Source organism: Babylonia areolata, chromosome 13 (assembly GCF_041734735.1).
Source record: "Babylonia areolata isolate BAREFJ2019XMU chromosome 13, ASM4173473v1, whole genome shotgun sequence".
In the NCBI taxonomy this organism is placed as follows: Eukaryota; Metazoa; Mollusca; class Gastropoda; order Neogastropoda; family Buccinidae; genus Babylonia; species Babylonia areolata.
The window spans coordinates 11,574,494-11,595,625 of record NC_134888.1 but is presented as its reverse complement, the minus strand read 5'-3'; the positions used below and the strand labels follow the sequence as shown (position 1 = coordinate 11,595,625).

The 21,132-nt window shown below is 43.7% G+C and overlaps 1 protein-coding gene across 5 annotated transcripts in view; it reads left to right on the top strand.

Annotated features, from left to right (window-relative positions):
* LOC143289055 (unconventional myosin-VIIa-like) overlaps window positions 1-21,132 on the top strand; it is a 226,551-nt gene that overhangs the window by 125,818 nt on the left and 79,601 nt on the right. For all 5 annotated transcript variants that reach the window (XM_076597869.1, XM_076597871.1, XM_076597870.1 and 2 more), the window contains 2 exons: window positions 11,374-11,474; window positions 15,373-15,539. In XM_076597869.1, the coding sequence (XP_076453984.1) occupies window positions 11,374-11,474; window positions 15,373-15,539 (268 nt within the window). The remainder of the gene's footprint in view (window positions 1-11,373; window positions 11,475-15,372; window positions 15,540-21,132) is intronic.

The following is a 21,132-nucleotide window of genomic DNA, read 5'->3' as shown; positions in this document are numbered from 1 at the left end:
AAGCGGTTCACTTTTTTGGGGACACCCGATATACCACTGCGATTTTCACTTTTGTGTGCGCACAAGTTCTTAGTAAAGAATCTACTTTTTTGGTGCTGCGTGTATGGGTGATGTTGTTTCCCAATTCGTTTACCTCTGAAATCAAGATCAACTCTCAGATCTAGTGCGCATGCTGGTGTTAGCCACTGGCATTCACTCAGATGCTGTTGGTGGAAGTCACATGGAGTGAGGGTCAGATGAACTGCTTTCAGTTTGGAATATATGTATTTATTTCTGCGTATGAAACGGTTCCGTCGTACGAAAAATTGACGAGTATATTGCTCTGCCCTTCTGTAACTGTTATTTATCTGTGTACAGACTACCCTGTCATTTATCTGTGTACAGCCCACCCTGTTATTTAGCAGTATACATGTTATTTAGCTGTGTACAGATTGCCCTGTTATTTAGCAGTGTACATGTCATTTAGCTGTGTACAGACTGCCCTGTTATTTAGTTGTGTACATGTTATTTAGCTGTGTACAGACCGCCCTGTTATTTATCTGTATACGGACCGTCCTGTTATTTAGCAGTGTATATGTTATTTAGCTGTATGCAGACCGCTCTGTTATTTCGCTGTGTAAATGTTATTTAGCTGTGTACAGACCGTTCTGTTATTTAGCTATGGAAAGACTGAAGGGATGTCCTGTTATTTAGCTATGGACAGACTGAAGGGATGTCCTGTTATTTAGCTGTGGACAGACTGATGGGATGCTCTGTTATTTAGCTCTGGACAGACCACCCTGTTATTTTGCTGTGTAAATGTTATTTAGCTATGTACAGACCGCTCTGTTATTTAGCTATGGACAGACTGATGGGATGTCCTGTTATTTAGCTATGGACAGACTGATGGGATGCCCTATTATTTAGCTATGGACAGACTGAAGGGATGCCCTGTTATTTAGCTCTGGACAGACTGAAGGGATGCCCAGTTATTTGGCTCTGGACAGACTGAAGGGATGTCCTGTTATTTAGCTATGGACAGACTGAAGGGATGCCCTGTTATTTAGCTATGGACTGACTGAAGGGATGCCCTGTTATTTAGCTCTGGACAGACTGAAGGGATGCCCAGTTATTTAGCTCTGGACAGACCACCCTGTTATTTTGCTGTGTAAATGTTATTTAGCTATGTACAGACCGCTCTGTTATTTAGCTATGGACAGACTGATGGGATGCCCTGTTATTTAGCTATGGACAGACTGAAGGGATGCCCTGTTATTTAGCTATGGACTGACTGAAGGGATGCCCTGTTATTTAGCTATGGACAGACTGAAGGGATGCCCTGTTATTTAGCTATGGACTGACTGAAGGGATGCCCTGTTATTTAGCTGTGGACAGACTGAAGGGATGTCCTGTTATTTAGCTATGGACAGACTGAAGGGATGTCCTGTTATTTAGCTATGGACAGACTGATGGGATGCTCTGTTATTTAGCTATGGACTGACTGAGCAGGCGTTAAAGGATAGGATAGATATGTCATGGGAGGAGATATCTGTGGAAGAAATACGTAAAAGCATTTCTGCTCGGAAGAAACGGCTTCGTTTAGTCGTGGAGGAAGATGGAGGCCACATTGAGCATAAACTGAAATAAGTGAGTTTTCCTCTGATATTGGATTTTTTGACATGCTGTTTTGAATTTGACAATACTCGCATAATTCGCGTCCGAACTTTTAGATATTTTGCAGACTTGTTGATGATACCGTAAGGTTACTGTGTGAAAATTTTCAGTGAATACGGTGTCTCTGTCACAGAAAATACTTGTCAAAAAGCGGTTCACTTTTTTGGGGACACCCGATATACCACTGCGATTTTCACTTTTGTGTGCGCACAAATTCTTAGTAAAGAATCTACTTTTTTGGTGCTGCGTGTATGGGTGATGTTGTTTCCCAATTCGTTTACCTCTGAAATCAAGATCAACTCTCAGATCTAGTGCGCATGCTGGTGTTAGCCACTGGCATTCACTCAGATGCTGTTGGTGGAAGTCACATGGAGTGAGGGTCAGATGAACTGCTTTCAGTTTGGAATATATGTATTTATTTCTGCGTATGAAACGGTTCCGTCGTACGAAAAATTGACGAGTATATTGCTCTGCCCTTCTGTAACTGTTATTTATCTGTGTACAGACTGCCCTGTCATTTATCTGTGTACAGACCACCCTGTTATTTAGCAGTATACATGTTATTTAGCTGTGTACAGATTGCCCTGTTATTTAGCAGTGTACATGTCATTTAGCTGTGTACAGACTGCCCTGTTATTTAGTTGTGTACATGTTATTTAGCTGTGTACAGACCGCCCTGTTATTTATCTGTATACGGACCGTCCTGTTATTTAGCAGTGTATATGTTATTTAGCTGTATGCAGACTGCTCTGTTATTTCGCTGTGTAAATGTTATTTAGCTGTGTACAGACCGTTCTGTTATTTAGCTATGGAAAGACTGAAGGGATGTCCTGTTATTTAGCTATGGACAGACTGAAGGGATGTCCTGTTATTTAGCTGTGGACAGACTGATGGGATGCTCTGTTATTTAGCTCTGGACAGACCACCCTGTTATTTTGCTGTGTAAATGTTATTTAGCTATGTACAGACCGCTCTGTTATTTAGCTATGGACAGACTGATGGGATGTCCTGTTATTTAGCTATGGACAGACTGATGGGATGCCCTGTTATTTAGCTGTGGACAGACTGAAGGGATGCCCTGTTATTTAGCTCTGGACAGACTGAAGGGATGCCCAGTTATTTGGCTCTGGACAGACTGAAGGGATGTCCTGTTATTTAGCTATGGACAGACTGAAGGGATGCCCTGTTATTTAGCTCTGGACAGACTGAAGGGATGCCCAGTTATTTAGCTCTGGACAGACCACCCTGTTATTTTGCTGTGTAAATGTTATTTAGCTATATACAGACCGCTCTGTTATTTAGCTATGGACAGACTGATGGGATGCCCTGTTATTTAGCTATGGACAGACTGAAGGGATGCCCTGTTATTTAGCTATGGACTGACTGAAGGGATGCCCTGTTATTTAGCTATGGACTGACTGAAGGGATGCTCTGTTATTTAGCTATGGACTGACTGATGGGATGCTCTGTTATTTAGCTATGGACTGACTGATGGGATGCTCTGATATTTAGCTATGGACTGACTGATGGGATGCCCTGCTATTTAGCTGTGGACTGACTGATGGGATGCCCTCTTATTTCGCTGTGGACAGACTGAAGTGATGTCCTGTTATTTAGCTGTGGAGTGACTGATGGGATGCCCTGTTATTTAGCTCTGGACAGACTGAAGGGATGCCCTGTCATTTAGCTATGGACAGACTGAAGGGACGCTCTGTTATTTAGCTATGGACTGACTGAAGGGATGCTCTGTTATTTAGCTGTGGACAGACTGAAGGGATGCCCTGTTATTTAGCTATGGACTGACTGAAGGGATGTCTTGTTATTTAGCTGTGGACAGACTGATGGGATGTTCTGTTATTTAGCTGTGGACAGACCACCCTGTTATTTTGCTGTGTAATTGTTATTTAGCTATGTACAGACCGCTCTGTTATTTAGCTATGGACAGACTGATGGGATGCCCTGTTATTTAGCTATGGACAGACTGAAGAGATGTCCTGTTATTTAGCTGTGGACAGACTGATGGGATGCTCTGTTATTTAGCTGTGGACAGACCACCCTGTAATTTTGCTGTGTAAATGTTATTTAGCTATGTACAGACCGCTCTGTTATTTAGCTATGGACAGACTGATGGGATGCCCTGTTATTTATCTGTGGACAGACTGAAGGGATGTCCTGTTATTTAGCTATGGACAGACTGAAGGGATGTCCTGTTATTTAGCTGTGGACAGACTGATGGGATGCTCTGTTATTTAGCTGTGGACAGACCACCCTGTTATTTTGCTGTGTAAATGTTATTTAGCTATGTACAGACCGCTCTGTTATTTAGCTATGGACAGACTGATGGGATGCCCTGTTATTTATCTGTGGACAGACTGAAGGGATGTCCTGTTATTTAGCTATGGACAGACTGAAGAGATGTCCTGTTATTTAGCTGTGGACAGACTGATGGGATGCTCTGTTATTTAGCTGTGGACAGAACACCCTGTTATTTTGCTGTGTAAATGTTATTTAGCTATGTACAGACCACTCTGTTATTTAGCTATGGACAGACTGAAGGGATGCCCTGTTATTTAGCTATGGACAGACTGAAGGGATGTCCTGTTATTTAGCTGTGAAGAGACTGATGGGATGTTCTGTTATTTAGCTGTGGACAGACCACCCTGTTATTTTGCTGTGTAAATGTTATTTAGCTATGTACATACCACTCTGTTATTTAGCTATGGACAGACTGATTGGATGCCCTGTTATTTAGCTGTGGACAGACTGAAGGGATGCCCTGTTATTTAGCTATGGACAGACTGAAGGGATGTCCTGTTATTTAGCTGTGGACAGACTGATGGGATGCTCTGTTATTTAGCTGTGGACAGACCACCCTGTTATTTTCCTGTGTAAATGTTATTTAGCTCTGTACAGACTGCTCTGTTATTTAGCTATGGACAGACTGATGGGATGCCCTGTTATTTAGCTATGGACAGACTGAAGGGATGCCCTGTTATTTAGCTATGGACAGACTGAAGGGATGTCCTGTTATTTAGCTGTGGACAGACTGATGGGATGCTCTGTTATTTAGCTGTGGACAGACGACCCTGTTATTTTGCTGTGTAAATGTTATTTAGCTATGTACAGACCACTCTGTTATTTAGCTATGGACAGAGTGAAGGGATGCCCTGTTATTTAGCTATGGACTGACTGAAGGGATGCCCTGTTATTTAGCTGTGGACAGACTGATGGGATGCCCTATTATTTAGCTATGGACAGAGTGAAGGGATGCCCTGTTATTTAGCTATGGACTGACTGAAGGGATGCCCTGTTATTTAGCTCTGGACTGACTGAAGGGATGCCCTGTTATTTAGCTATGGACTGACTGATGGGATGCTCTGTTATTTAGCTATGGACAGACTGATGGGATGCTCTGTTATTTAGCTGTGGACAGACTGAAGGGATGCCCTGTTATTTAGCTATGGACAGACTGAAGTGATGCCCTGTTATTTAGCTCTGGACAGACTGAAGGGATGCCCTGTTATTTACCTGTGGACAGACTGAAGGGATGCCCTGTTATTTAGCTATGGACAGACTGAAGGGATGCCCTGTTATTTAGCTATGGACAGAAGGGATGTCCTGTTATTTAGCTATGGACAGACTGATGGGATGCCCTGTTATTTAGCTGTGGACAGACTGAAGGGATGTCCTGTTATTTAGCTATGGACAGACTGATGGGATGCTCTGTTATTTAGCTATGGACTGACTGACTGGGATGCTCTGTTATTTAGCTGTGGACAGACCACCCTGTTATTTTGCTGTGTAAATGTTATTTAGCTATGTACAGACTGATGGGATGCCGTGTTATTTAGCTGTGGACAGACTGAAGGGATGTCCTGTTATTTAGCTGTGGACAGACTGATGGGATGCTCTGTTATTTAGCTGTGGACAGACCACCCTGTTATTTTGCTGTGTAAATGTTATTTAGCTATGTACAGACCGCTCTGTTATTTAGCTATGGACAGACTGAAGGGATGTCCTGTTATTTAGCTGTGGACAGACTGAAGGGATGTCCTGTTATTTAGCTATGGACAGACTGATGGGATGCTCTGTTATTTAGCTATGGACTGACTGAGCAGGCGTTAAAGGATAGGATAGATATGTCATGGGACGAGATATCTGTGGAAGAAATACGTAAAAGCATTTCTGCTCGGAAGAAACGGCTTCGTTTAGTCGTGGAGGAAGATGGAGGCCACATTGAGCATAAACTGAAATAAGTGAGTTTTCCTCTGATATTGGATTTTTTGACATGCTGTTTTGAATTTGACAATACTCGCATAATTCGCGTCCGAACTTTTAGATATTTTGCAGACTTGTTGATGATACCGTAAGGTTACTGTGTGAAAATTTTCAGTGAATTCGGTGTCTCTGTCACAGAAAATACTTGTCAAAAAGCGGTTCACTTTTTTGGGGACACCCGATATACCACTGCGATTTTCACTTTTGTGTGCGCACAAATTCTTAGTAAAGAATCTACTTTTTTGATGCTGCGTGTATGGGTGATGTTGTTTCCCAATTCGTTTACCTCTGAAATCAAGATCAACTCTCAGATCTAGTGCGCATGCTGGTGTTAGCCACTGGCATTCACTCAGATGCTGTTGGTGGAAGTCACATGGAGTGAGGGTCAGATGAACTGCTTTCAGTTTGGAATATATGTATTTATTTCTGCGTATGAAACGGTTCCGTCGTACGAAAAATTGACGAGTATATTGCTCTGCCCTTCTGTAACTGTTATTTATCTGTGTACAGACTGCCCTGTCATTTATCTGTGTACAGACCACCCTGTTATTTAGCAGTATACATGTTATTTAGCTGTGTACAGATTGCCCTGTTATTTAGCAGTGTACATGTCATTTAGCTGTGTACAGACTGCCCTGTTATTTAGTTGTGTACATGTTATTTAGCTGTGTACAGACCGCCCTGTTATTTATCTGTATACGGACCGTCCTGTTATTTAGCAGTGTATATGTTATTTAGCTGTATGCAGACCGCTCTGTTATTTCGTTGTGTAAATGTTATTTAGCTGTGTACAGACCGTTCTGTTATTTAGCTATGGAAAGACTGAAGGGATGTCCTGTTATTTAGCTATGGACAGACTGAAGGGATGTCCTGTTATTTAGCTGTGGACAGACTGATGGGATGCTCTGTTATTTAGCTCTGGACAGACCACCCTGTTATTTTGCTGTGTAAATGTTATTTAGCTATGTACAGACCGCTCTGTTATTTAGCTATGGACAGACTGATGGGATGCCCTGTTATTTAGCTATGGACAGACTGAAGGAATGCCCTGTTATTTAGCTATGGACTGACTGAAGGGATGCCCTGTTATTTAGCTCTGGACAGACTGAAGGGATGCCGAGCTATTTAGCTCTGGACAGACTGAAGGGATGTCCTGTTATTTAGCTATGGACAGACTGAAGGGATGCCCTGTTATTTAGCTATGGACTGACTGAAGGGATGCCCTGTTATTTAGCTATGGACAGACTGAAGGGATGCCCTGTTATTTAGCTATGGACAGACTGAAGGGATGCCCTGTTATTTAGCTCTGGACAGACTGAAGGGATGCCCAGTTATTTAGCTCTGGACAGACCACCCTGTTATTTTGCTGTGTAAATGTTATTTAGCTATGTACAGACCGCTCTGTTATTTAGCTGTGGACAGACTGATGGGATGCCCTGTTAATTAGGTATGGACAGACTGAAGGGATGCTCTGTTATTTAGCTATGGACAGACTGAAGAGATGTCCTGTTATTTAGCTGTGGACTGACTGATGGGATGCTCTGTTATTTAGCTATGGACTGACTGATGGGATGCTCTGTTATTTAGCTGTGGACTGACTGATGGGATGCCCTGTTATTTAGCTCTGGACAGACTGAAGGGATGCCCTGTCATTTAGCTATGGACAGACTGAAGGGACGCTCTGTTATTTAGCTATGGACTGACTGAAGGGATGCTCTGTTATTTTGCTGTGGACAGACTGAAGGGATGCCCTGTTATTTAGCTATGGACTGACTGAAGGGATGTCCTGTTATTTAGCTGTGGACAGACTGATGGGATGTTCTGTTATTTAGCTGTGGACAGACCACCCTGTTATTTTGCTGTGTAAATGTTATTTAGCTATGTACAGACCGCTCTGTTATTTAGCTATGGACAGACTGAAGGGATGTCCTGTTATTTAGCTGTGGACAGACTGAAGGGATGTCCTGTTATTTAGCTATGGACAGACTGATGGGATGCTCTGTTATTTAGCTATGGACTGACTGAGCAGGCGTTAAAGGATAGGATAGATATGTCATGGGAGGAGATATCTGTGGAAGAAATACGTAAAAGCATTTCTGCTCGGAAGAAACGGCTTCGTTTAGTCGTGGAGGAAGATGGAGGCCACATTGAGCATAAACTGAAATAAGTGAGTTTTCCTCTGATATTGGATTTTTTGACATGCTGTTTTGAATTTGACAATACTCGCATAATTCGCGTCCGAACTTTTAGATATTTTGCAGACTTGTTGATGATACCGTAAGGTTACTGTGTGAAAATTTTCAGTGAATTCGGTGTCTCTGTCACAGAAAATACTTGTCAAAAAGCGGTTCACTTTTTTGGGGACACCCGATATACCACTGCGATTTTCACTTTTGTGTGCGCACAAATTCTTAGTAAAGAATCTACTTTTTTGATGCTGCGTGTATGGGTGATGTTGTTTCCCAATTCGTTTACCTCTGAAATCAAGATCAACTCTCAGATCTAGTGCGCATGCTGGTGTTAGCCACTGGCATTCACTCAGATGCTGTTGGTGGAAGTCACATGGAGTGAGGGTCAGATGAACTGCTTTCAGTTTGGAATATATGTATTTATTTCTGCGTATGAAACGGTTCCGTCGTACGAAAAATTGACGAGTATATTGCTCTGCCCTTCTGTAACTGTTATTTATCTGTGTACAGACTGCCCTGTCATTTATCTGTGTACAGACCACCCTGTTATTTAGCAGTATACATGTTATTTAGCTGTGTACAGATTGCCCTGTTATTTAGCAGTGTACATGTCATTTAGCTGTGTACAGACTGCCCTGTTATTTAGTTGTGTACATGTTATTTAGCTGTGTACAGACCGCCCTGTTATTTATCTGTATACGGACCGTCCTGTTATTTAGCAGTGTATATGTTATTTAGCTGTATGCAGACCGCTCTGTTATTTCGTTGTGTAAATGTTATTTAGCTGTGTACAGACCGTTCTGTTATTTAGCTATGGAAAGACTGAAGGGATGTCCTGTTATTTAGCTATGGACAGACTGAAGGGATGTCCTGTTATTTAGCTGTGGACAGACTGATGGGATGCTCTGTTATTTAGCTCTGGACAGACCACCCTGTTATTTTGCTGTGTAAATGTTATTTAGCTATGTACAGACCGCTCTGTTATTTAGCTATGGACAGACTGATGGGATGCCCTGTTATTTAGCTATGGACAGACTGAAGGAATGCCCTGTTATTTAGCTATGGACTGACTGAAGGGATGCCCTGTTATTTAGCTCTGGACAGACTGAAGGGATGCCGAGCTATTTAGCTCTGGACAGACTGAAGGGATGTCCTGTTATTTAGCTATGGACAGACTGAAGGGATGCCCTGTTATTTAGCTATGGACTGACTGAAGGGATGCCCTGTTATTTAGCTATGGACAGACTGAAGGGATGCCCTGTTATTTAGCTATGGACAGACTGAAGGGATGCCCTGTTATTTAGCTCTGGACAGACTGAAGGGATGCCCAGTTATTTAGCTCTGGACAGACCACCCTGTTATTTTGCTGTGTAAATGTTATTTAGCTATGTACAGACCGCTCTGTTATTTAGCTGTGGACAGACTGATGGGATGCCCTGTTATTTAGCTATGGACAGACTGAAGGGATGCTCTGTTATTTAGCTATGGACAGACTGAAGAGATGTCCTGTTATTTAGCTGTGGACTGACTGATGGGATGCTCTGTTATTTAGCTATGGACTGACTGATGGGATGCTCTGTTATTTAGCTGTGGACTGACTGATGGGATGCCCTGTTATTTAGCTCTGGACAGACTGAAGGGATGCCCTGTCATTTAGCTATGGACAGACTGAAGGGACGCTCTGTTATTTAGCTATGGACTGACTGAAGGGATGCTCTGTTATTTTGTTGTGGACAGACTGAAGGGATGCCCTGTTATTTAGCTATGGACTGACTGAAGGGATGTCCTGTTATTTAGCTGTGGACAGACTGATGGGATGTTCTGTTATTTAGCTGTGGACAGACCACCCTGTAATTTTGCTGTGTAAATGTTATTTAGCTATGTACAGACCGCTCTGTTATTTAGCTATGGACAGACTGATGGGATGCCCTGTTATTTAGCTGTGGACAGACTGAAGGGATGTCCTGTTATTTAGCTATGGACAGACTGAAGAGATGTCCTGTTATTTAGCTGTGGACAGACTGATGGGATGCTCTGTTATTTAGCTGTGGACAGACCACCCTGTAATTTTGCTGTGTAAATGTTATTTAGCTATGTACAGACCGCTCTGTTATTTAGCTATGGACAGACTGATGGGATGCCCTGTTATTTAGCTGTGGACAGACTGAAGGGATGTCCTGTTATTTAGCTATGGACAGACTGAAGAGATGTCCTGTTATTTAGCTGTGGACAGACTGATGGGATGCTCTGTTATTTAGCTGTGGACAGAGCACCCTGTTATTTTGCTGTGTAAATGTTATTTAGCTATGTACAGACCACTCTGTTATTTAGCTATGGACAGACTGAAGGGATGCCCTGTTATTTAGCTATGGACAGACTGAAGGGATGTCCTGTTATTTAGCTGTGGACAGACTGATGGGATGTTCTGTTATTTAGCTGTGGACAGACCACCCTGTTATTTTGCTGTGTAAATGTTATTTAGCTATGTACAGACCGCTCTGTTATATAGCTATGGACAGACTGATGGGATGCCCTGTTATTTAGCTGTGGACAGACTGAAGGGATGTCCTGTTATTTAGCTATGGACTGACTGATGGGATGCTCTGTTATTTAGCTATGGACAGACTGAAGGGATGCTCTGTTATTTAGCTATGGACAGACTGAAGGGATGCCCTGCTATTTAGCTATGGACAGACTGAAGGGATGTCCTGTTATTTAGCTATGGACAGACTGATGGGATGCCCTGTTATTTAGCTATGGACAGACTGAAGGGATGTCCTGTTATTTAGCTATGGACAGACTGATGGGATGCTCTGTTATTTAGCTATGGACAGACTGAAGGGATGCTCTGTTATTTAGCTATGGACTGACTGAAGGGATGCTCTGTTATTTAGTTGTGGACAGACTAAAGGGATGCCCTGTTATTTAGCTGTGGACAGACTGAAGGGATGCCCTGTTATTTAGTTGTGGACAGACTAAAGGGATGCCCTGTTATTTAGCTGTGGACAGACCGCTCTGTTATTTAGCCGTGGACTGACAGATGGGATGCCCTGAGCAGCAATGGCTTGATGATGTGTGCTGTTACAAGAGCAAAAGTGACCCCCCTCGGTAATTCATATTTTAGGCATCTAGAACCTTCAACTCTTTACTTAATGTATTCAGTGTGAATGCTTCAACTGACATATATGACTTGTGTTTGTGTGGCATCAAAGGCGATGTGTTTGAGTTGAGGGTGACGGTGACTGTTACACAGGGACGGGTTGTGATGCAGCTCCGCAAAGACCCCATGTCTCTTCTCAATGAAGTTGATCATAAGTCTCCAAACCTGCAGCTGTATTCACGTCACAATTTCAGGTAAAATGTGGTGTTTCCTGTTTCCAAAATAAAAGGTTGATTCCACTGAAGTTTGATTTCTACCGAATAGGTTTGTGTAACGTTTTATACGTGAATGCTTTATGCGTGCGTACGTGTGCGTGCGTCTTTATATGGGGAAATATGTTTTCGTTATTCTAAGGTGTTAAAGTGATAAATCGCTTGGAATTTTAAAAACGCTGTAAGGAGTACGAGTTGGTGAGGAATGGGGCTTGAGCGTGGAATGTTTAACCTTCGCCGCACAGAGTGGGTCTGTCAGACCCACAGCCGCATAAAAGTCCCCATATCTCCGGAACTATTAAAGCTACAGTTATGAAATTTCCTGACTTTTCCTGACTCGTAAGTCCCTTTCCGGTGAATTTGGAATTGTTACATCATCAAAGAAAGGAGTAATTAATGATGTAATTTCATTGTCCTGATTCATCCCAAGGTGGGCCTTTCAGATCCACATATGAGAAAGAGGAGCAAAGGCCAATACCCTTATTCGTCCAATGGTGGGCCTCTCAGACCCACATATGAAATAGGAGCTATCCTTCTTCCCTGTCATCTCTCTGTGCCATCTGTTCTTCTCTGATATCCGTTCTTCTCTGTCATGTTCTGTACCATCTGTTCTTCTCTGATATCCGTTCTTCTCTGTCATGTTCTGTACCATCTGTTCTTCTCTGCTATCCGTTCTTCTCTGTCATGTTCTGTGCCATCTGTTCTTCTCTGCTATCCGTTCTTCCTTGTCATCTTTCTGTGCCATCTGTTCTTCTCTGCTGTCTGTTCTTCCCTGTCATCTTTCTGTGCCATCTGTTCTTCTCTGCTGTCCGTTCTTCCCTGTCATCTTCTGTGCCATCTGTTCTTCTCTGCTGTCAGTTCTTCCCTGTCACCTTTCTGTGCCATCTGTTCTTCTCTGCTATCCGTTCTTCCTTGTCATCTTTCTGTGCCATCTGTTCTTCTCTGCTATCCGTTCTTCCCTGTCACCTTTCTGTGCCATCTGTTCTTCTCTGATATCCGTTCTTCCCTGTCATGTTCTGTGCCATATGTTCTTCTCTGCTATCCGTTCTTCTCTGTCATGTTCTGTGCCATCTGTTCTTCTCTGCTGTCCGTTCTTCCCTGTCATGTTCTGTGCCATCTGTTCTTCTCTGCTATCCGTTCTTCCTTATCATCTTTCTGTGCCATCTGTTCTTCTCTGCTGTCTGTTCTTTGTCATCTTTCTGTGCCATCTGTTCTTCTCTGCTGTCTGTTCTTCCCTGTCATCTTTCTGTGCCATCTGTTCTTCTCTGCTATCCGTTCTTCCTTATCATCTTCTGTGCCATCTGTTCTTCTCTGCTGTCCGTTCTTCTCTGTCATCTTTCTGTGCCATCTGTTCTTCTCTGCTATCCGTTCTTCCTTGTCATCTTTCTGTGCCATCTGTTCTTCTCTGCTGTCTGTTCTTCTCTGTCATCTTTCTGTGCCATCTGTTCTTCTCTGCTGTCTGTTCTTCCCTGTCATCTTTCTGTGCCATCTGTTCTTCTCTGCTGTCCGTTCTTCCCTGTCATCTTCTGTGCCATCTGTTCTTCTCTGCTGTCAGTTCTTCCCTGTCACCTTTCTGTGCCATCTGTTCTTCTCTGCTATCCGTTCTTCCTTGTCATCTTTCTGTGCCATCTGTTCTTCTCTGCTATCCGTTCTTCCCTGTCACCTTTCTGTGCCATCTGTTCTTCTCTGCTATCCGTTCTTCCTTGTCATCTTTCTGTGCCATCTGTTCTTCTCTGCTATCCGTTCTTCCCTGTCACCTTTCTGTGCCATCTGTTCTTCTCTGATATCCGTTCTTCCCTGTCATGTTCTGTGCCATATGTTCTTCTCTGCTATCCGTTCTTCTCTGTCATGTTCTGTGCCATCTGTTCTTCTCTGCTGTCCGTTCTTCCCTGTCATGTTCTGTGCCATCTGTTCTTCTCTGCTATCCGTTCTTCCTTATCATCTTTCTGTGCCATCTGTTCTTCTCTGCTGTCTGTTCTTTGTCATCTTTCTGTGCCATCTGTTCTTTTCTGCTGTCTGTTCTTCCCTGTCATCTTTCTGTGCCATCTGTTCTTCTCTGCTATCCGTTCTTCCTTATCATCTTTCTGTGCCATCTGTTCTTCTCTGCTGTCTGTTCTTTGTCATCTTTCTGTGCCATCTGTTCTTCTCTGCTATCCGTTCTTCCTTGTCATCTTTCTGTGCCATCTGTTCTTCTCTGCTATCCGTTCTTCCTTGTCATCTTTCTGTGCCATCTGTTCTTCTCTGCTGTCCGTTCTTCCCTGTCATGTTCTGTGCCATCTGTTCTTCTCTGCTATCCGTTCTTCCTTGTCATCTTTCTGTGCCATCTGTTCTTCTCTGCTGTCAGTTCTTCCCTGTCATGTTCTGTACCATCTGTTCTTCTCTGATATCCGTTCTTCCCTGTCATCTTCTGTGCCATCTGTTCTTCTCTGCTGTCCGTTCTTCTCTGTCATGTTCTGTGCCATCTGTTCTTCTCTGCTGTCTGTTCTTCGCTGTCATCTTCTGTGCCATCTGTTCTTCTCTGCTGTCCTCCTTCTCTGCTGTCATTTCTTCTTGAGATTTTATACTCTGCTGCCAGCCGTTCTCTGTCAGTTTTATTATTTGCTTTCTATCCTTCTCTGCTTGGCAAATCAATATGGTCTTTGATAATGCCTTCCAGAAATACCTGGAATCAACCACTAAACGTGGGGGTTGCAACCCATTGGAGGTAGGGCGTCACTTGCAGAGGGCTATAATGAAGGCCAGGGGCAGGGAACATGCCACTTCACCACCACCAGCGCCCACCCAAATACACATATAAACACATTTCCACCCCAAACACACACACAATCAATCATACATATCTTAGCTCCCACAACACACATGCAGAGCAATCTGTGCACTTGAGCTCGCATGATACGTACATCATATGTAAACATATAACAATAGATGCAAAAGTGTCATATATAAAAACTAATTCCCCAAAAGCGTTTTTGTTGGAAAAGGCTTTTTTGAAAGGGGATCCAAATTTACTGTAAACGTGGCACCATCGCTTGCCTGCAGACAACCAGCTTCACAATGCATATTGTTAGGGCGCAAATAGTTTAGATTCAATTTCGATAAGTTGCTGCAGCCATTGCTAGCCATAGACACAATGGATATTCATAAACTAGTCCCCTATAACACACAGAGCGTAATAGAGCGCTAGATCTATGTGTGTTGCTATGCTGCCTCCTGAAACTCGGCAGCACTTCATGCAACTAACTTCACAACACGAAAAGTATTTAAAAAACGGGCAGGATTTCTTAAATGTTTCAAAAGTGTACACAAATAAATAATAACAAGGATGCAACATGGGCGATCGAATTACTTACCCCAATACACCCAAAGCAGCGCGAAGTTCTCGCTCTGCTTCTTCCACCATGGATGCTTGTGATGCCATGCTTGTTTCAAGATGCACCGGTGAAGGCTGAAATTCAGCCCTAAGCCCTATCGCTCGCTTGCCTGCTTTGCAACCCTGTGGGTCTGACAGGCCCACGCTGGGATTATTAAGGGGTAAACCGCCCATTGCTTCTTTGGCGGTATGTGGGTCTGAGAGGCCCACCTTGGGACGAATCTTTGAGTCAGAAGCTCAGTGCGGCGAAGGTTAAAAGAGGAGAGGGGGGTGGGCAGGGCCGAAGGCGATCAGGGTTGGGTGAGAGAAAGATCTGATTTGTGGTTTTATGTATTATACGTCTTACGTTTTTAGTGTGTTATACTTTACAATTTTACTAATGTTAAGTAAACGTTATTTCAATGTCGTATTATCTCATGCTAGTTTGTCGACGGCAAGCCAGTTTTCCTTGTATTTTTCTGAGAGCATAAAACTGGACTGATTGATTGTTTGTTATGTTGATTTTGGCAGGCCTGTAACAGAGAGCACAGTGACCAAGTTTCTGAACAAAGCCTCATTTAAGCGTGACAAGGTCACCTCATTGTGGCGGTTCAGCCGTGACAGCCTGAAGAAACCACTGTTGAAACGGACCTGCAACAGGGAGGAGCTGAAGAGACTGGCCTGCAGAGCCTTCTCCGGTATCCTTGTCTGCCAACTGCACGCTTCTCTGCCTCCTTGTATTATTTGCTTCATTTCCTGCCCTCCATGTCTGACTACCATCCATCTTTCTGACTACCTGTCCATGTGTGATTACCATCCATCTTTCTGACTACCCGTCCATGTGTGATTACCATCCATCTTTCTGACTACCTGTCCATGTCTGACTACCATCCATCTTTCTGACTACCCGTCCATGTCTGACTACCATCCATCTTTCTGACTACCCCTCCATGTCTGACTACCATCCATCTTTCTGACTACCTGTCCATATCTGACTACCATCCATCTTTCTGACTACCCGTCCATGTCTGACTACCATCCATCTTTCTGACTACCTGTCCATGTCTGACTACCATCCATCTTTCTGACTACCTGTCCATATCTGACTACCATCCATCTTTCTGACTACCCCTCCATGTCTGACTACCATCCATCTTTCTGACTACCTGTCCATGTCTGACTACCATCCATCTTTCTGACTACTTGTCCATGTCTGACTACCATCCATCTTTCTGACTACCTGTCCATGTCTGACTACCATCCATCTTTCTGACTACCCGTCCATGTCTGACTACCATCCATCTTTCTGACTACCCGTCCATGTCTGACTACCATCCATCTTCCTGACAACCCGTCCATGTCTGACCATGATAGAGTAACCTGCCCTTGCGCCCACTGGCTGCACTGTGTTGGCCTCTGCCTTTTTTGTGTTTAATCTGTGGTTTCCCTGTTTTAATCTGGACATTTTTTATATGTGTGTGTGCGTCGTATTTCCAGGAGATCTAAGGTCGGAACAGTTTTATCATATTTATTTGCTTTTTAGAACAATTTTATAATAACAGTGTTTCAGTTTTCAAATTTACTTCAATGAATGCAACTCACCGTACCCTCGTTATCGCATCAGCGACCGCCTTCGTCCTGTCAACTATACTTTCCGTTTTTCACGTGCCCTGCCCTCTCTTCCCGTCCGACCTCTGCTCTCGCACTACAACTGTGACCATGGAAAACGTCAATTTCATCAAAGTGTTGCTGTCAAATATATCATGGCAAAAACAATTCCGACGACACGATGACACGACGCAGCGCATAATCAGCCTGGGCATCGGCAGAGCAAAGACAAAAAGAGGAACCAGAGCGGGCAGACTTCGCCGTTTGTGGACCTCTGTCCCCAGCACTGATCGTCCTGTCTCCGATGTCAGCCCTGCTGTTGCTGTGACCGTCAATGACAACCTCAACACTCATGTTCAAGCTGACTCCTTTACTTCCCGTGACACTGTCCTTTCTGACACTGTTCCAAAATGTGGTGTATCTCCCGTGATTGGCCCTGGTCTGCTTTCTACCCCTTCCACACCTGTCTCAACTCCCGGACCTTTCTCTGCCTTCCCACTGTCCTCCACTGCTCAGTCACCATCGTCTCCTTCCGTTGCCTGTCTGTCTGACTCACCTGCTTCACCTTTAGATTTCTCTCAGCCTGCCTCTGATCTCTTTCATGCCTGCCTGTTCAATGCTCAATCTGTCTGCCCTGATCAAAAGACTGACTATATTTCTGATTATATTTTTGAAAATAATTTTGATATCGTATTTCTCACTGAAACCTGGTTGAAATTACAAGGTCACGAACCCAAAATTAAACAACTGACACCCCCCCCCCCCCACCCCCCCTGGATACAAAACCAAGTCACTTCCTCGACTGTCTCGTCTATAGAAATATCTTGGAGTCTTCCCTTTCCTTCTCCCATAACCATGCCTTTCCACATAACACTTTTGAAATGCTCGAAGTCACTCTCAATGTTCCCGGTCACTCAATCATCTTCTGTTGTCTCTATCGTCCTCCTCCTAGTCGTAAAAATAACCTAACATCTTCTCTGTTTCACGATGAGTTCCGGACATTACTTGATTGCTACAACCTTCGTTCTGGCAAACTTATCATCCTCGGAGACTTCAATTTTCATTTCAACAACCAAACTTCCTCTGATGTCAAACGCCTATGTCTATCTCTGTCCAATCATTCTCTCTCTCAGCTCGTTACAGAACCAACACACAGATCTGGCCATACGTTGGACTGGCTCATCACACGTGACTCTGATGCTATGATTGCGTCAGTGACTGTAACTGACGAACTCTCTTCCGACCATTCTGCTGTATTATTCTTGCTTAATATTTCAAAACCTACCAGAACCAAAAAATCCGTTACTCGTCGCAACCTGAAATCCATCAACATTAACACTTTTTCTTCTCAAGCTGCTGAACGCCTTTCCAAAATTTCTTCCCACACCAATGTCTCTACGCACTACAACTCTGTCCTCTCTCAACTGCTGGATGAACATGCACCCCCCACTACCCGCATGCTCCCTGATAGACCTTCCGCCCCGTGGTACACACAAGACATTCGACTTGCAAAACGCAAACGTCGCCAATTGGAACGGCGATGGCGATCAACAAAACTGAAAGTCCACAATCAAATCTTCCGAAAACAAATAAATAAAGTCAAACATATGATCTCATCAGCGAAGACAAACTTCTTTTCTTCTCAAGTTCTCGATGCCACATCCACCAAATCTCTTTACACTATCATGTCAAATCTTCTCGGCACTGCAAAAAAGACTCCTCTTCCTTCTGCCTACACTTTATCTGAACTCCCCAATGTCTTCTCCTCTTTCTTTTTTGACAAAGTCCAGAATATTCGTACCATCTTAGACCAAATGCCTTTCCAACCTACTCATCCTGATCCTCAATTCAACGGCACTCCTCTCCATTCCTTTAATCCATTAACTGAAACAGATGTCCATGAAATCCTCAAAGAAATGACAATAAAATCCTGTGAGCTCGATCCTATACCAGCCTCTGTTTTTTCTCAGTGTGTCTCACAGCTTCTCCCCACAATCACCAACATTGTCAACTCATCCCTTCTCACTGGAACGTTTCCATCCACTTTCAAAACTGCAATAGTCCGGCCTCTTCTGAAGAAATCCAACCTTGACGCAAACATTTTGAAAAACTATCGACCAGTTTCTAATCTTCCATTCCTGTCCAAACTCCTTGAAAAAGCCGTCCTGAAGCAGCTCAACAATCACCTTTGTTTCAACAGTTTCATCCACCCATTTCAGTCTGCCTATCGTGCTGACCACAGCACCGAAACCACTCTCCTCCACATCCTGAATAACCTACTGCTAGCGTCCGACTCAGGACAGATCTCCCTTCTCACTCTTCTCGACTTGTCAGCCGCCTTTGACACGATAGACCATTCAATCCTTCTTTCCCGTCTTCATTTTACATTTGGTATCAACGGCACTGTTCTAAACTGGTTCAAATCTTATCTCACTGATCGATTCCAGTCTGTCATTGTTGATAATTTCCAGTCTGAACCCGTTAAAATTGAACATGGAGTCCCACAGGGATCTGTTTTAGGCCCAGTGCTCTTCACACTGTACACTGCTCCTCTCGCTGAAATTATCAACCGCCATAATGTCAGTCATCATTCTTATGCTGATGACACTCAACTCCAGAAGAGTGATACACCTGAAAAACTGTTGTCGCTCTTGCAAGAAATATCTAACTGCTTCCTGGATATTCAAAATTGGATGACTCTAAATAAGTTACAATTGAACGCGGACAAAACTGAAGCAATGATCATAGGAACTAAACAAAAACTCTCTTCCATTACAACTAATACAATCAAACTTGGCAGTACATCCATCCCTCTGTCCACTTCAGTCAGGAACCTCGGCGTTGTCCTTGACAACACACTGTCCATGCAAACATTTATCAATCAGACATGTCAATCCTGCTACTGTCAACTGCGGTGCATCAGTTCCATCCGGAAATATCTGTCCACTGACGCAACATCTAGACTTGTCGTTTCTCTCATTCTCTCTCGCCTTGACTACTGTAACTCTCTATTGTCTGGTTTGCCTGCTTCATCCATTCAGTCCCTTCAGCGCATACAAAATTCTGCTGCCCGACTCGTCCTCAGAAAGAAAAAATCTGAGCACACCACTCCTCTTTTGCAACATCTCCACTGGCTCCCTGTCTCACACCGAATAAAGTACAAGATCAGCACTCTATGCTACAAATGTATTCACAAATCAGCCCCTTCCTATCTCTGTGGCTGCCTTCACCTCTACACTCCATCTCGCTCACTACGATCAGCTTCGGATCCACTCCACTTACACATACCCAGATTCAAACTCTCGACTGTTGGCCACCGTTCTTTCTCTGTCTCTGGACCTTGCAATTGGAATGAACTTCCTCTTTCGCTTCGTCAAGTCTCCACACTCAGCTCTTTCAAGTCTGGCCTTAAAACCCACCTCTTCCCAAAATAGCCTCCCTTCCCTGCCTCTTCCTTGTTTTTAGTTGTTGTTGTTTTTTTGTTTTTTGTTTTTTTCAGTTTTAGAGTTATGCGTGCGTGAGAATGACTGGTGCGAAAGCGCTTTGATTTGTTTATGCACAAGATTCAGCGCTATATAAGTACCATTATTATTATTATTATTACCATCCATCTTTCTGACTACCCCTCCATGTCTGACTACCATCCATCTTTCTGACCACCTGTCCATGTCTGACTACCATCCATCTTTCTGACTACCTGTCCATGTCTGACTACCATCCATCTTTCTGACTACCTGTCCATGTCTGACTACCATCCATCTTTCTGACTACCCGTCCATGTCTGACTACCATCCATCTTTCTGACCACCTGTCCATGTCTGACTACCATCCATCTTTCTGACTACCCGTCCATGTCTGACTACCATCCATCTTTCTGACTACCCCTCCATGTCTGACTACCATCCATCTTTCTGACTACCCGTCCATGTCTGACTACCATCCATCTTTCTGACTACCCGTCCATGTCTGACTACCATCCATCTTTCTGACTACCCGTCCATGTCTGACTACCATCCATCTTTCTGACTACCCGTCCATGTCTGACTACCATCCATCTTTCTGACTACCCGTCCATGTCTGACTACCATCCATCTTTCTGACTACCCGTCCATGTCTGACTACCATCCATCTTTTTGACTACCTGTCCATGTCTGACTACCATCCATCTTTCTGACTACCCGTCCATGTCTGACTACCATCCATCTTTTTGACTACCTGTCCATGTCTGACTACCATCCATCTTTCTGACTACCCGTCCATGTCTGACTACCATCCATCTTTCTGACTACCCGTCCATGTCTGACTACCATCCATCTTTCTGACTACCCGTCCATGTCTGACTACCATCCATCTTTCTGACTACCCGTCCATGTCTGACTACCATCCATCTTTCTGACTACCCATGTCTGACTACCATCCATCTTTCTGACTACCTGTCCATGTCTGACTACCATCCATCTTTCTGACAACCCGTCCATGTCTGACTACCATCCATCTTTCTGACTACCTGTCCATGTCTGACTACCATCCATCTTTCTGACTACCCGTCCATGTCTGACTACCATCCATCTTTCTGACTACCTGTCCATGTCTGACTACCATCCATCTTTCTGACTACCTGTCCATGTCTGACTACCATCCCTCTTTCTGACTACCTGTCCATGTCTGACTACCATCCGTCTT